A 15,688-nucleotide genomic window follows, 5' to 3' on the forward strand; every position below is an offset into this window, starting at 1 on the left:
GACATTATAAGTTTCTACCTTAAAGTAGGAAGACGGACTTAATCTCTCGTTACACAATCATACAAGAGTGAATGAGGCAAAAAGGACTAGAAAAAACATGAAATAACAAAAAGAATCCTTTGTTTCCTCAAATGAAAAGGGTAATGTAATTTAACTTTTATTTATTTAATGGAGAATTATATTTATAATTGGGTGAGAAACCCTTGAAAGTTTTGCTGCTTCTTTAATTTAAAGAAAAACAGACTCAAATGACTCAAAGAAACAAGACCTGGAGATCCAGGTTACTGAAGGACATCTATATTCTCATATGCTCTTTGGCAACTACGACCCTCCAAACGAATTGGAAAACATGCCGCTGAGGATCCCTCTCCATCTTCCCGAGCAAAACCAAGACAACAAGCTCCTTCATCTGCTGCACTATCAACAGGTTCATAGAGAACAAGTCCATATCTCCAATTGTCAAAGCTTATGGATCTCCTCGTTGCAATCGGCAGCTACCTTCCCTGAACTGCGACTTCCCATCCTTCCAAATGAGCTCATGGGAGACAACCCCTTGAAGCTACTGCTGCCTTCACTGACATTAGACTTTCTTGATCTCCTTGGCTTTGTGGGACTCATTTCCGGATCCACGTCATTGTTGGCCTTAATGTTGGCAACAACTAGTTGGGTAATGGTGGTTCGGCAAAAGGGGCAAACTGGGACTGTAGGACAAGTAGATGATGGATCGGGCTTCTTGTGGCAGCATAGAGCAAGTGTACAATGCGCGCACATTTGATGACCACATGGTCCGACCTCAATTGTGCATAACTGGTCAAAGCATATGCAGCACAGGTCCACATCGGTAGCCTGTGTGATATGATTTGACCGGTGAATAAGAAAGGGGCATGCATTGTCCAAGAAATATAATTCTGCTAAGGTTTCATTGCATCGGTGCACAAAAAACACATTTGACGCCATGTACTTGCAATTCTGATATTCTGTTAATAATTCCAATATAAACAAATAGATAACCCTAGAAAAACTATAAACTCTTTCTACTGACCCAATCCTATCGAGAAAAAAAAAATGCAAACATAAGCAAAAAGAGAAGGCACGTTTACCTCAGAGGCATTATCATCAGTCTCTGCATCTGAATGCAGAGGAGATGGAAGTGAGTAAACTGTATCCTTCAAGATAGTTTTCTCCCTCTCCATGTTTGCCTCCGTTAATGCCTTTTCTAACAAAGCTTTAGCCTCTGGATTCAGCTCGCTGATGAACTTCAAAGGCGATGGCCAGACAAGAGGCTCTGCTGATGAAGGGTTCAATACGGCTGCGCAAGCTTGATGCTTGTGCTTCAGAGCAACTGTATATGGTATTCTCCTGCAGAGATCCACTTTTCAGATGTCATGACAACATATCTATAAATCTAGAATCTACCTTTTACCAAAATAAGAACATTTACAAGTTAAAGAAGGAAGACTTGTGGGTTTAGAGGCACAATTCATTTATAACACGAATGATTTTGCAGTACAAAATCAACAAAACAAGCTCGCCAGCCTGAATTTTTACTGGTGTACTGACAATGCTTAAAAAGATTTCCAATGCAGAAAATATGGTGCAAAGAAGGCCTTTTTTCTTGAGGATTGTATCCATATATTAATACCAACATTGGGTTCTTCCAAGATACCATTCAAAAACAGCTAAGCAATTAGCTGGCAGCGATAAGAAATTAAGGAATTAAAAACAACACAAATTCCTAATTAGAAATCCATTTGTTTTATGGAATGCAATGATTCCAGTAAAGTCTATGAGAAGCAAAAACTCGTCGACCTTATTGACTAAAACAGACAACTGCCTAGTGTTTCAAACATGGCAAGATGCATAATTATTCAGAGGCATTACACCACCCATTAAAGAAAGTTACCCAGAAGAGTCTTTTTGAAGCCGATCCGCTCCCCAAGCAAGTAACTCTCTGACACAATCTAAGGATCCACCACGAGCAGCTAAGTGAAGTGGTGTACTTCCAGGGTAGCTGCACATATATGGTACTACAATCAATCTGATTGTCAAGGTATTACTATGAATCTATAACATGAGTAATAATTAATATAGATAATTACCCATATCCACCAGTTGAAGCACAAACAAGAGCCCCATTGTCTAAAAGAACATGAACGCACTCTGGCCATCTTTGGCGGGCAGCTAAATGCAACGGGGTTGCACCACCTCCATCTCTTATGTTCACAAATCTCGCAAATCCCCTGCCAATACCATTCAATGTAGCATAAACATCAATCATCAGAGAGAGAGAGAGAGAGAGAGAGAGAGAGAGAGAGAGACATAGAGAGACAGTGAAGAAGGACCAACCAAGAATTTGCAACAGGGGTGGAATGCGCGGTGGAGAGAATGGCTTGAAGGCAGTCTGAATGGCCATGGTATGCAGCGTAATGCAGGCAGGTTCTTCCGTTCAGGGAATCAAACATCAATATCTAACAATTCACACAGAAAACTTAAATATCATCATCCCAGCAGTATAATTCAAGTCAAAAACTGTATACGAAAACAGAAAAAGGTAATCTGAACATACATTTGCTCCCGCTTGGATAAGCTTCTGGACACAAGTGATATTCCCATTCATTGCAGCCAACATTAACGGAGTCTAAAACCCCATCACATTCACAAACAGTTCAAACCACATAAGAAAATTGGGAAGGACAAATTCAAAACAAGGCAATCCAATCCAAAGCATGCAACTAATCTTTATACACAAAAATCATCAAAAACAAAATCCCATTACCTGTTTGTATCGATTCACCACATCTGGATTGATAACAGACCGATCCAACAGCATAGAGAGAACCTAAACTTAATCCGATGAAGAACATTAATGAACATAAATTACAATTAAAATCCATCAATGAAATCCAAAACCCACCTCGATCCGGCCATTTGCAGCGGCGACATGCAGAGCAGACAGCCGGCTGCGGCCTTTGCTCAGCTCCAAAACACTTGGGTCAGCTTCCACCATTGCTCCAACGAGATCCAGGTCCCCATTCCCCACAGCTCCAAAGACTCCATTCTCACGAGGCTCTCCGCAGCTCAGGCCCTGACCCATCTCCCTCAACACTCTTACCGTTATCGCATTTGAAAGGTGGCCTGAGAGATAAGTTTCACACGCGCCACCTTTCAATGGCGACGTGCTGCCACCGGATGGGCGGAGGTGGGACAGTTCTGGCGATAGCAGTGGCTTAGGCTGCAATGAATATCGATGTGAATGGTCAATTAAGTAGTAAACGACTAGTACTTGCGGGGACTGCCCTCGGGATTCGGACTGACCGCTGAGATTTCGGGCAGCTTGACCGCGCGGTCCTTTCTTCTTTCTATTGTTCTAATGAACAATTTTTATGTCAGAGCTCGGGCAGCTGTCAGATATTATTATTGGGCAATTTTTTTGGGTTTTGTATGTCTTATCCTTCGATGGATGGCTTGACACAAATATTTGTTTCACACATGGGTTTGGTGGCAAATTAGATAATCTAGTTTTAACCAACTTGCATTTTCCCACACTAAATCTTGGTTTTCATGTTTTTTTTTATGAGGAAGTTTGGGGTAGATTGTTTGATTAGTTGATTGATCGCAACATTTAATGTCGAGAAGTATAATGTTGTATTGCTGCATGCTGAATCAAGCCGTCCCAAAAATAAGTGTGTGCTAAGTGTGGTGCAATTTACTGAGGCATATGCTTCCCCTCTTCCATTCGTTGATCGAACTGCTGATGATCAGGGGTGAAGAAACTCAATTATCAACATGTTATTCATAGTATGAGTACTATCAATACTTCAATTATGTACATGTCATTGTCGATTCAATACCGAATTATGTGAGATGATTATAGTTGATGGTTCGACCATTTAGCCAATTAGACGTTCAAATAACATTAAAACGAGATAAATAACATTATACCAAATTATGTGACATGATTAGAAAATTAATGATTGGACCATTTAGCCAATCAGACTATCATATAACCTTACAATGAAATAAATAACATTACCAATCTACTTGTGTATTTTTATTTTATTTATTAAGGTTTTATTTTATTTTATTTAAGTAATGAGAGTCGTTATATAAATTTCACCTAACAATTGCTAGATCAAACACAAGAATGATTGTGATTGTATCCTAAGAAAACCATCGGCCGTCGTATTAACTACTAAAAAATATGATTAAACCTATGATTAAGTCCATGCCATCTGTTTCTTATTAATTAATTTATTTTTGGTTATATGGTCTTCTTCCTCCCCTTTGCGTTTTGGAAAAACAAGTTTGGTATAAAATGAAGCATGAAAATACAAGTAATATTGGTGAAATTCAGAAAGCAGCCCAAATATATATATGTATGTATATATTTAAGCACGTTGGCTGTTACATAACTATTTGAAAATAATACATTATTTTTAAATATATTTGAATGATGGACATACTTATTTGTAATTTTGTTTTGAGTAAATTGTAGCAATGGTCCCTTAACTTTAACTCAACTAGAGTAATGGTCCTTCAACTAAAAATTCATCACCATTTTTCCCTCAACTCATCAAAACATGCAGTTGTGGTCCCTCCCTCAATTAAAAATTCATTACCATTGGTTCCTAAACTTTAACCCGATTGGAGTAAAGGTCCTTCCAATATAACTCATTTTGACAAAATTCTGACAAAGTTGACAAAAAGGACCATAGCTACATGTTTTGATGAGTTGAGGGACCCCAATTGTAGAAATGGTCCTTCCAACATAACTTATTTTGACAAAATTCTGACGAAGTTGAAGAAAATGACCATAGCTACATATTTTGATGAGTTGAGGAACCAATACTAATAAATTTTTAATTAAGAGACCATTGTTCCAATTTGATTAAAATTGAGGGACAATTGTTACAATTTACTCTTTTGTTTTTGTTATGTAGTTGGAGCACAATAGCTTTTCCACTTTCGGACTTCTTCCTACTTCTTGTGCCCATTCTGGTTGCAAACCCTAGCTAAAGTTGTGGTCTGCTTTTTTCTTTTTATCCAGCTTTCGTCAATTACATACTGCTCTGAAAGGGTAATGTTAGGAATAATAAATTTGTAGATAAAATTTTACAAACTAAATAATGTGGAAGTTGATAATTGGATTATGAATTAAGCGTTGATAAACGTGCTCATTTCTATTGGTGACACATCACTTAATTTGCAAATTTTGTCTACAAATTTGGTTTCCCAATCACTACCTGCCCTATGAAATATAACGTTTTTAAAATACTTTTTTACAAAAAAATTTCTTTTAAATAATTATGTACACCCTTTTAGTTTTGTAACCGTTTGATTGAACAATTAAATGTCTTCTTAAATCTAAATATCATCAACTATTGAATTTTTGCCTATATATTGCGACTACTGTCCATGTTAAGGTGCCTTAGAAACAAAACCTTATTTTCAACCAAAAAAAAGATACGAAGCCTTATTACGTTGTGTTTCATTAAAGTTGGGTACTATTATGAGAGTTTTAACCAAAAACCCGCGTTACTGTTTACTTTAACCAAAAATCACATTTTTACACTAAAAAGTCAAACCTGGTACTATTCACTTTACTCTTTATTTTGTTCTTATTGTTAAAACTCAAAGTTTTCAAACCCTTTTCATTAAATTTCCTTATTATTTAAGGACAAACGATGCACAAAAACTAGAAGGAAAAGATAAATACTCCCAACTATTTGAAACTTAGCGACAAGCCTATTCCAATTTTAGTATCTCCGATCAAGAAATACAACCACCAATTTGCTTTGCTCCTCGAGAAGTTAGCAAATACTAGCCTGCAAAATTGGCCAAAAAGCTTTAACCCACACAGTTTGATCAATGAAGGTTTATTTGGTCAGACTAGACTGGCTCTAGTCCCTAATACAGATGGGACGAGTGATTTTTTAGTCAGGTCATAAATTTTGGCTGTTAGATATTTAAAATTTTAAATGGGAAAACGGAAAGCGTCTAACATGTTAGAACTACCATAATTACTAAATTTAACTTGCTTTTACACTGTTATTGTTGTCTGACATGGCTATGACTGAGTTTTTATGGCATGTTACTTATTTGGAACGAACGAAATCACAAATTCATGAACAGACACAAGAAACAGATATAAAACCAACTATATCTTAGTTTGGATTACGAACGTAATATGAAATTGTTTTTTTATGATCATATTTTTGTAAACACCAGGAAAGTCAGAAAATTGTCATAATTATGATATCTAATTAATCATAATTTAGTGTTGATCTTAAAAACTACCAAGCTTAAGTGGCACGCAGGCCGAGTAACTAATAAACTAACTACGTTATTCAGTTATGTGTGGGGCGTGCCAATTCGTCGGTCGAGTTCGGTCGGGGAGTAAAATATGCTAACGTTGCATTAAGCGCACTGTTGACTTCTCGATCTTGTGACTGTGGCTGAGGAAAGAACACGTCTCCGCCTTTAAGTTTTAGAGCCTAAAAACAAGGCTATTAGTTCGGCAAAGTTCACAAATCGTCAAGTGACAGGATTAGACTATTGTTTCTTTCGACGAGGAAATTTACTAAGTTTACGCCGGAATTTGGTTGCTTGGAAATAACATACCAATGGGCCAGCAGTCGTTCCATGGTCGATGAAATCGCGGCCCGACGTTTATTCTGTTTGGTATCAGACATCAAGATCAGCAATTAGGTCAACTAACCCAAGTCTTGTCGAATCCTAGTGAACAGTCTCGACGCCAACCCCAACCTCGATGGTCCTTCCTCGTTAACACTTTGCAGGGTGATGTAGCTGATGTGATCATCGTAATAGCGAGCCTGAATAATATTAGCTTTGAACGGCTGATTGTTGGCTAGATGAACCACAACCAATTTGATGTCCTAGAAGATGACGACTTGATATAATGACGAAATGATATAGCTCGTTTGGTGGATCCAGTCACGACCGAGCAAGACATTATACTCGGTCTTTGAATTGACTATGAAAATGCGGTCATGTGGTTGCGACCTGCGATATTTACCTATAAAGGAAGCACTCCTTTGGTCTGGGACTTGTCACTAACAAAGCTGCTCATGGTTACCCCTGATGGAATGAGTTCGTCGTTGGAGTGACGTAATGTATTCATGATAGAAACGGGCATGATGTTGACTGTTGCTCAACAGTCGACGAAAATTTTGGAAACCAGGTATCCTTCAATATGAGTTGTAACATACAACGGCTTCAAATAATGAAGATTTATGGAAGAATAGCAGGGAAACAGTTCGGCAATAACTGCCTTAAGTTTATCTTATTTGCTTACTTGTTCGATCTCTTTGGTGGCCACAAAATAAACTTGTGTGGCTTCTTCGGCAACACGTCACCGTCCAAGAAGTTTGGTTGAGAGGTAGTTGGCTGGAACTTGGCAAGTAAGACATGGACCATGTTGAGCCATGTTACTGAGGATCGAATGGCCCATTGGGTCATGATCTTTGTCCTCTGGATTTTCAGGCGAAGTATCTTGCTCATAGGCATTATCCGCTTGATCTTATTCAGCTGCCATGAGAATCTATTCCTGCGGTGCATCCATCGAACCCATTTTGTTCTGACCATCGACTTCGGGCTCGCTTGGCATGAGAACTTGGTGTTGCTTTTGTGAAGCCTTGCAAGTCTGCCTTTGATATGAGATGCAAGCGTCTCTTGTGTCTAGGTAAGCATCTAATCACGTCACGCGTTCTTTCTCATTGGCTGTAAGACTGAAGAGGGCAACGACTTAGAAAACTTCAAAATAATGCCGCAAATATTCAGGTCCTCGATGGAGAAGGGAAGGTCGGCAGGATTGATATCGGTATATGGGTTTACCTCAAAGCCGAGAATTCGAGCCTTTCGTATATGCTGGAATCTAGCCTTCATCCTCGGATCCGTGGTCTTTTGGATGATTTGTTCGGCATCGGCGCAAGTTAACGCTAGATCAAGAGTCTTTTGGCATGCTTTAGATAGGCCATATAAGTCATCAACCGAATGCTTCTTGTGGAATTCCCGCATGTATTCTAAAACTTCATCGAGAAATGACGGGTAGAGATTCCATCGGACTTTGATTAATGGCTTTTGTGGGGGTAGTAGAGGAAGTTTGCTTTCGGCTTCCTTCCGGAAGTGCTAAAGGCGAGTTTTCATCTCCCCAGGCCAGAGAAGGAGTTTGATTCGCTTTTTAGATTCTTCAATCGTGGTTTCAAATTCATGATTGATCATTTTCTTTCCTTGAAACAACTCAGCCATGATGGCCGGAGGTTGTCGGTCATCTTCGTTATCTACCGTTTCTTTCGGCTGCCATTTGGTGGCCAAGGTAACTTGGGTTGTTCATTGGCGAGCCATACAGTTCATTCTTTGGCGTTGACATTTCTACGATTTGGATAACGCAGTATATACACTGGTGAGGGAATTATAGGTATACCAAAGTTGGTCGTGTGGCTCAGGTGGTTTGAAGGTACGCTGGTTCGTTAGTAAGCCAGAGCTGCCAAAGTTGGGCGCATAATACTCCTCATTGTAAAACGGCGCGTTGAAGTGAAGGCGTCATCTGGCCGAAGATGGCTTGTGTATCTTGTACTTAAGGGCCAAGCCTATTGAAAACTTTCTAACGCTGGCCTGCACCAAGTACCTTTTGGGATGTTGTTACAAATATGAGCGCCTGTTATGGTATTTTAGTCCGAAGTGGCTTTTCCTTCGACTCAGTTAAGATGACGTTTACTTTGCACCAACTACATAAAACCATCGGCCCATGAATTCCTTCTGCACTGGAGTTTGACATTGACTTGACATTAACTGGTCCTGAAAAATCTTTGGGTGGCTCGTTTGAAAATAAATAAATCTTCAATCGTGGCCAAGAGTTCTGCTTAGGGACGAATTGCATTGGAACGAACTCGGCCTTCCCTTTTCCTCTAGATGGCATCACGAAATATGACACAATTATTTGTCGTATGCTTGTTCGAGTTGTGGTATTTACAATACGTCTTACCTTTTAAATCTTCGACTTTGGGAATATTATGCCCTGGCCGAAGCTTGAGAATTTTCGTAAGCAATAACTGGCAAAGATAGTGTCAGCCTTGGTGATGTCGAAAGTATAGATTTTAAACGTTTTAACGGCAACTTCCTCAAAGGCCGAACGGATTTTGGCATTTTGGAGTTAGCATGAGCCAATGCTTTGCATATTTATGATTTGTCGATTACTATATCAGTCGTGTCTATACTGGCATATTGGGACTCTTCTTCGTTGGCCGATGCATAACTAACTGTAGGGTAGGGCTTTTATATATTGTTCCTTGGGATGGGGATTTCGAGATCTTCTCATCTCGAAGCAAATAATCATATTGCTCGACATGCTGAGCTAGTTCATACATATCTCAAATTTCCCCCAAGAATTTCTTTTTGTACTCTACATCTAGGCTGTTTAGGGCGAGCCTAACGAACTCAACTTTAGGGAGAGGTATTCGGCACCAGTTTCCAGTCGACTTAAACCTCGTAAGGTATTCCGTTGATGACTCATCAGAGGCTTGAGCCATTCTGGCCAAAGAAGATATTGACACGTCCATCCCTGGTCGATAGAATTGTCATGAAATTTCTTGACTAGTTCCTCCCAGTTTTGGATGGAGTTAGGTGGGAAGTTGATATACCATGCGAATGTTGAGCTGGTTAACGAGAAATGGAATAGTCATAACTTATGGAAATCACTGTTAACATCCCCACATTAAGCAGTGAATTGAGCTACGTGTTCCAACGAAGACAATGATGATTCTCCAATGAAAAGGATAAAGTCTAGAATCTTGAATCCCTTAGGATACTCGAACCTTTCTACAAAAGCTAGATATGGGTGAATAAATTTTGGAAACTTCAGCTCATTTTTCAAGGCCGAATTAATCATTATCTGGACTTCGACCATGTCAACATATGCCGTTTCTGCCCTCTGGTCAAATCTGTCTGATTTGCTGGTTGATTTACCACTTTTTTCTAAGTCAATCATTTTGAGCTGAGCAGATCCTGTCTCACCTTGTTTTGTTGGCAGGGGATTGTTCTTAAATGAAGGCTGCCTGGAACGATCGGCGGGTCCATCTTCATGGGCTTTATTAATTAGTACTTCGAGCAACTTGTTGTGTATAGCGCTATTATCACGCATTTCTTCAAGTATGATTTTTTACTTCTCGGCTTAACATTTGCTTAAATTACCAAGATTGCTCTTCAAGTCGTCATCGAAGAAACGACCTAGTTGGTGGGTCAGAGGCCTCACCACCGTCTTCATCACAATTCTTCACTAATCCTTCAACAAAAATGACTTTTGTCATTTTGGTAATGCATCATGAGGCTGACCGCTGAGACTAACTTCCTTTTCTCAGCGTGTCGCATTTGTGGCTTCAGATGTCACGGTAGTATGAGGATTTTGTGCCTGTAACAAGCCATCTTGTCCTGGGTTCTGGACTGGAAGATTAGTTGTCGATTTTCCCATGACTGTTTTCTTTTTATATTGACCGTGTCTCAATAGTCATGAACTTCGTAGCTTTAGTACTACGTCCCACCGGGCATGCTAAAATGTTGACCCTAAAAACTACCAAGCCTACGTGGCGCACAGGCCGAGTAACTAATAAGCTAATTACGCCCTTTAGTCATGTGAGAGGCGTGCCAACTTGTCGGCCGAGTTCGATTGGGGAGTAAAATATGCTGACATTGCGTTGAGCACGCTGCTGACTTCTCGATCTTGTGACTGCGATCAAAGAAGGAACACGTTTCGGCCTTTAGGTTCTAGAGCCTAAAAACAAGGCTGCTGGTTCTGCAAAGTTCACAAATCGATGGTGCCGGGTTCAGTCACAGTGATTATATTCGTGAGAGTATAAGCACGCCGAACTGGTACCAGACTATATGTGTAATACCCTAAAAATTTAAATATATGAATATGCGGAGAAGATCGAAAACATAAATCGATTTATGGTTATGAAAATAGAAATTGGGAAATTTTTAAAGTTTTAATTCCAGAAATTATTATAATGTACGAAGTTTGAAGTTTGAAAATTTATTATTTAAAATCCATGAACCATTTGAGGTCACAATTTATATTTTTGAATATAGCTCGATCTCATGAACGTGTGGGAGCAAACCGTTCGTGAAACAGAGTTATAACGAAAAAGTTATTAACGTTTAAAGTCGGGGATAAATTGGTAATTTTAAACTTCTTTGGAAGGCTCCAGAAAATCTAAAGCCATGTGATATGCCACGTGTGTGGTTGGGATGAAAGGAAAAGAAAAGGGAAGAAAGAAATGGATGGCTAGGATGAGAAGGAAAGAAGAGAAAAGATAGAAAAGGAGGGAATAACCGGCCAATGAGAGGGGAAAGAAATGAGGGGAAATGAGGGAGAAAAGAAAGGGAGAACCGGACCTTCCCTCGCCCCGCTGACCCGACCCGGCCAAATTTTCCATTTCTGACCACCGTTGATGATGGCAATGGTGCCAAATGACCCTCACTCCAAGACCAATCGATCCCTTTTCCATTTTTACACTTAAACCGACGAAAGGGAGTTTAATTTTAAGGAAAATACCCATGGTGGGTGTGTCGGCCTTAGGTGGAGATCCACCAAATCTGAAACGTTTTTGCTCAATCACCACCACCTTTAGTACCCTCTTGAGCTCATAAACAAAGCCCAAACAAGTTTGGGGGCGTCAGGGTTCGTTTGAGGTCAAATCGAACACACCCAAATTCAAGGGTTTCCAGCGGTTCAAGGAAGTTTTCAGGTGTTTCCCAGTCAAATTGGACTTAACCACATGTATAAAAATTGCTCCTATCACTGAGATCTATTTACCTGTAAAATTTGGTAATTTTTAGAAATAGTTGTATTTTTCCTGCGAGCCGGGGCAGCCGACCATCACCCGCGGCGGTAGGGGCGGCGGCGCATGGTCAGGGAGTCGACATTGTGTTTTTATGCAAATTTCATTATTCTCATTATACTTTTGAGACCTAACTGCTATGGTTTGAATATTAATACGATTGTAGTATATGTTGGATTAAATGAATACATGTGGATTTGGTTTGAATTTTTGTATATGTGAACTACAAATGGTTTGATCCCTGTTTAGGGTACATAGACAATCTAATGAGACGTTAAATGCAGCCATACAATAAGTGAGATTAAATAAACGAGACAAAGCCTTGATTGAGAAATTGCACTAAGAAAGGAGTTTGGAATTTTATTATAAAAGGAAATCTTATGTTTTGTATATTTAAATTCTAATTATAAATTGTGTGAACGTTTAATAAATCAAACAACAAAATTGAATTGGGCCTATCATTGGAACTATTTCTCGAAAATAAATATTTCGGGGCAGGGGCGTGACAATATGGACACAAGTACTCAAAAGATATATATGTCTTGATCGTAAATGTGGTTCGGTTATCAAATGCCCAACTCTAAAACCTACTTACGAGTTTCCAATCATAAACAAAACTGGTCTTTCAATATGCCAAGCCTAATAACCCGTAACACCTTACTTCGCCGAAAAGGCTGATGAGATGACCTCTACCAACAAGGACTCGGAAATCCTTGTTAGCCGAGACTTGGATAAATAACCAATCTACCTCAAAGCAGTACTGTCTAGCCAAACTGAAGGTGCTCCTCAGTCGGCTAGTCCTACGGCTCGAATGTTGTTTATCCAAACTGAAGATGTCACCGGTTGCCTTCACAATGCTGTTTATCCAAATTGAAGATGTGTTGACGGGAAGAAATGGGAAAAGGAAAAAAAATCTCAAAGGGTGCTAAGAAGCTTTGCGCAGGGCAATTTGTGTGTTGAATTGGAGGGGCTTGAATAATGCACTCCCTTCTGTATTTATAGTAGCAAACTCGCTCATGGCCGAGTTAGAATCGTACTCGGATTAGAACTCCTCAACCTAATCTAATTAGGTTGAGGCCAATCCTAACCCCACTAGGACTTTGAACCAAGCTCTTTAGCAAACCAAATTCATCCCCTAATTCTCAGCATCCTTAACCTTACAACTACTTGTTGCACTAGGTTTCGACTACCTCACCCTTATCTAAACCAATCCCCTTCGCAATAGGACTCAACCAACCTTGACTGGATGCCCCATGACAATTCTAAATGAAGGTTACTGGGCCAAGAGTGCCTCTAAGCTCGATCTAAACTATCATTTTGGGCCCAAACATTTAGTAAACGCATAAAAGTGAAGAATCAGAATAATTTGTGTTCTGAATGATAATGAAGTAGTGGTCAAATTGTTGGGTGCATTAGCAATTGCTTCCAAAAAATTGAAACCCATGTATTCTCTGGGCCGAGCCACCAACATTTTCTGGGCCCAAAAGCCCAACAAACTGTTCCACCCGTAACACAAAACCTAAAAAACGTGGGCCGACGCAGTCTCGGAATCCACGAACGTAGTGCCGAATAAAAAAACAGGGAGACCACGCAGTATTTAAAGGACTGAATCACTAGGTTTTAGTCTGTAAGCAGACTCGGTTTAGCCGCGCCTTCTCTCTACCGCCAGGATCTAGGGTTTTATCCGAGCAGCGCTAAGGTACCAATCCAGCTCAAATTTCCCGATCCTAATTAGGACTCCTCCATTAATCTGTTCTTATTCGAACATTTTATTGAATATTGCAACTGTTCTTGCAGGAAATGGCTCCCGCCGCCCCCAAGAGTGGGATCTTCGTCGGCCTCAACAAAGGCCACATCGTCACCAAGCGTGAATTGCCTCCTCGCCCATCTGACCGCAAGGGGGTAATTTCTCTTCCCTTTTTAAAGTTCCATTGATTGTGCATGATTTCTTTGGAAATTTTTGGTTTTGGGTTTGATTTGGGGTTTTTGATTTGTGTGAATAATATTCTGATTTGTATGATTTGGGGGTTTTGGGATGTAGAAAACAAGCAAGAGGGTGCATTTCGTGAGGAACTTGATCAGGGAAGTTGCGGGATTTGCTCCCTATGAGAAGAGGATTACGGAGCTTTTGAAGGTCGGGAAGGACAAGCGTGCTCTTAAGGTGGCCAAGCGAAAGTTGGGTACTCACAAGAGGGCCAAGAAGAAGAGAGAGGAGATGTCCAACGTTCTCCGCAAGATGAGGTGAGATATTCTTCGGTTTTTTTCCTTTGTGGGTTAGCTTGTGCTTCTGGTTCTGTTGAAATGGTTGCATTTTTGGATATGATTAGCTTTTGAGGTCGTTTGTTTATGAATGTGTACTAATATTTATGCATAGTTGTGTAAACTTGCGGAAATCTATGAAAACTGCAATAATTATGACCCAATGTTATGAAAACCGAGTAGTTTGAATCTTTATCATGACATTTTTACAATAGATTATGAAATTTGTACGCTATAAACAAACTGTTTATTGTTCTTAGTACTGTCTCAAGCCCCGTATACTGACATTTTTGAGTCTGTCCTATTGGTGGAAGGTGATAGCTTGTTTGTGCTAGAGCTGTTATAGTCTGTTTGTGATGCACTTTGTTGGCTTTTTAATTACACTAGTCGATTGTGTTGTCACTCAAAATGGCGTTGATTGAAATTTGTTTTGTTTCTCAAAAACACTGTTGCCTAATTGTAAACTTTTTCCTGAAATCTGCTGATCTCTATGAGTAAATAGTTTGCGCAAATCTCGTGCTTTTTTACCTTGAGTTGGTGAGGTAATGTGATGTTACATGATTTATTTGCCTTATGTTTGTTTTGTTATGTGTGCAGGTCTGGTGGTGATAAGAAGTGAGCACTTGAAGGGTTGTCTTTATGAATGTAGCTCAGTATCTCTAATAGTTTTGGTTCTGCATTTTCGTAAGGGATTTTTAGACATGGTATGAACTTTGTAATTCTGAATGTTTTGAGACATTCAATATTTTTGTTGCGACGGATATTTGCCCTTCAGTTCTCAAGCTATGTCGTTCAAGTTTGTGTTTTATTCATTGCTTGTTTGGTATATTATGGATGAAAGCAGCGTTCCTCTTAGTGGAGGTAGTGCTATGGTTACTAGTAATTGCTGAAGTCTAGATCTGGCATTTGCACTGTAGCAATCGCTACAAAAGTTATGCTTGTGGAAACTTATGTCTGCATGCTCTAAATTTCGTTAGGAGTTTAGTTTTTGGGTCAGAATCACTTATTAGTGTATGCTTTTCCCTAAAATCGCTTTTGGTGATTTCATGGAAAAACATTACCCCATTTTACGGATGATCACCTCTGCTCTTTTCTAAAAGTTATAGCCCTCCCAGAACCACTGTTAAAATGTCCGCAATATACATGCTTTCTGAAGTATCTCATAAATGCTATGTTACCTACAAAAACATTTGTATAGGAAGCAGTTTTATTGGTTTCCATCCAAGGCACCCAACATTTATGAGGGTGTGTTTGACTTCCATAGACTTCTCGATCTGACTATAGTGCTCAGATTTCCGTTTCACAATCTGGGTATCTTCCAAAGGCACTGCCTTGGGCTCATCGACCTCGATTCCGGACGGCATGGCCTTCGGGTACGACTTTACCTTTGCTCAATGATTAATTGGGGTTTTAAATCCTTTTAACCTGTTTTGATTAGTTTTAGTTTGTGGGTTTCCTGTTCTTTGATCGATGGTGTTTTTACTTTTCTAGTTTTCAATTTTGTGCAGTGGCTATTCAACTGAGAGCTACTGGTGATGCTCTTGTACTCTAGCAAGCCAAATTCAAGTTTTGCC

At 39.6% G+C, this 15,688-nt stretch overlaps 2 protein-coding genes across 2 annotated transcripts; one reads left to right on the forward strand and one right to left on the reverse strand.

The window, feature by feature from the left end:
- Nucleotides 1-132: 132 nt before the first annotated feature.
- On the reverse strand, nt 133-3,256 carry LOC137745271 (putative E3 ubiquitin-protein ligase XBAT31). Its single transcript, XM_068485190.1, has 8 exons — nt 2,915-3,256; nt 2,777-2,839; nt 2,567-2,638; nt 2,347-2,468; nt 2,100-2,240; nt 1,904-2,011; nt 1,101-1,359; nt 133-846 (listed from the first exon to the last, which is right to left on the reverse strand). Exons 1-8 carry the CDS (start codon nt 3,092-3,094, stop codon nt 460-462), a joined length of 1,332 nt encoding a protein of 443 aa, XP_068341291.1. The 5' UTR covers nt 3,095-3,256; the 3' UTR covers nt 133-459.
- A 10,171-nt stretch (nt 3,257-13,427) lies between these two features.
- On the forward strand, nt 13,428-14,910 carry LOC137745107 (large ribosomal subunit protein eL36x-like). The gene is made up of 4 exons (XM_068484987.1): nt 13,428-13,554; nt 13,653-13,757; nt 13,897-14,096; nt 14,712-14,910. Exons 2-4 carry the CDS (start codon nt 13,656-13,658, stop codon nt 14,731-14,733), a joined length of 324 nt encoding a protein of 107 aa, XP_068341088.1. The 5' UTR covers nt 13,428-13,554; nt 13,653-13,655; the 3' UTR covers nt 14,734-14,910.
- The last annotated feature ends 778 nt before the right edge of the window (nt 14,911-15,688 follow it).

Source organism: Pyrus communis, chromosome 9 (assembly GCF_963583255.1).
Source record: "Pyrus communis chromosome 9, drPyrComm1.1, whole genome shotgun sequence".
Classification (NCBI taxonomy): Eukaryota; Viridiplantae; Streptophyta; class Magnoliopsida; order Rosales; family Rosaceae; genus Pyrus; species Pyrus communis.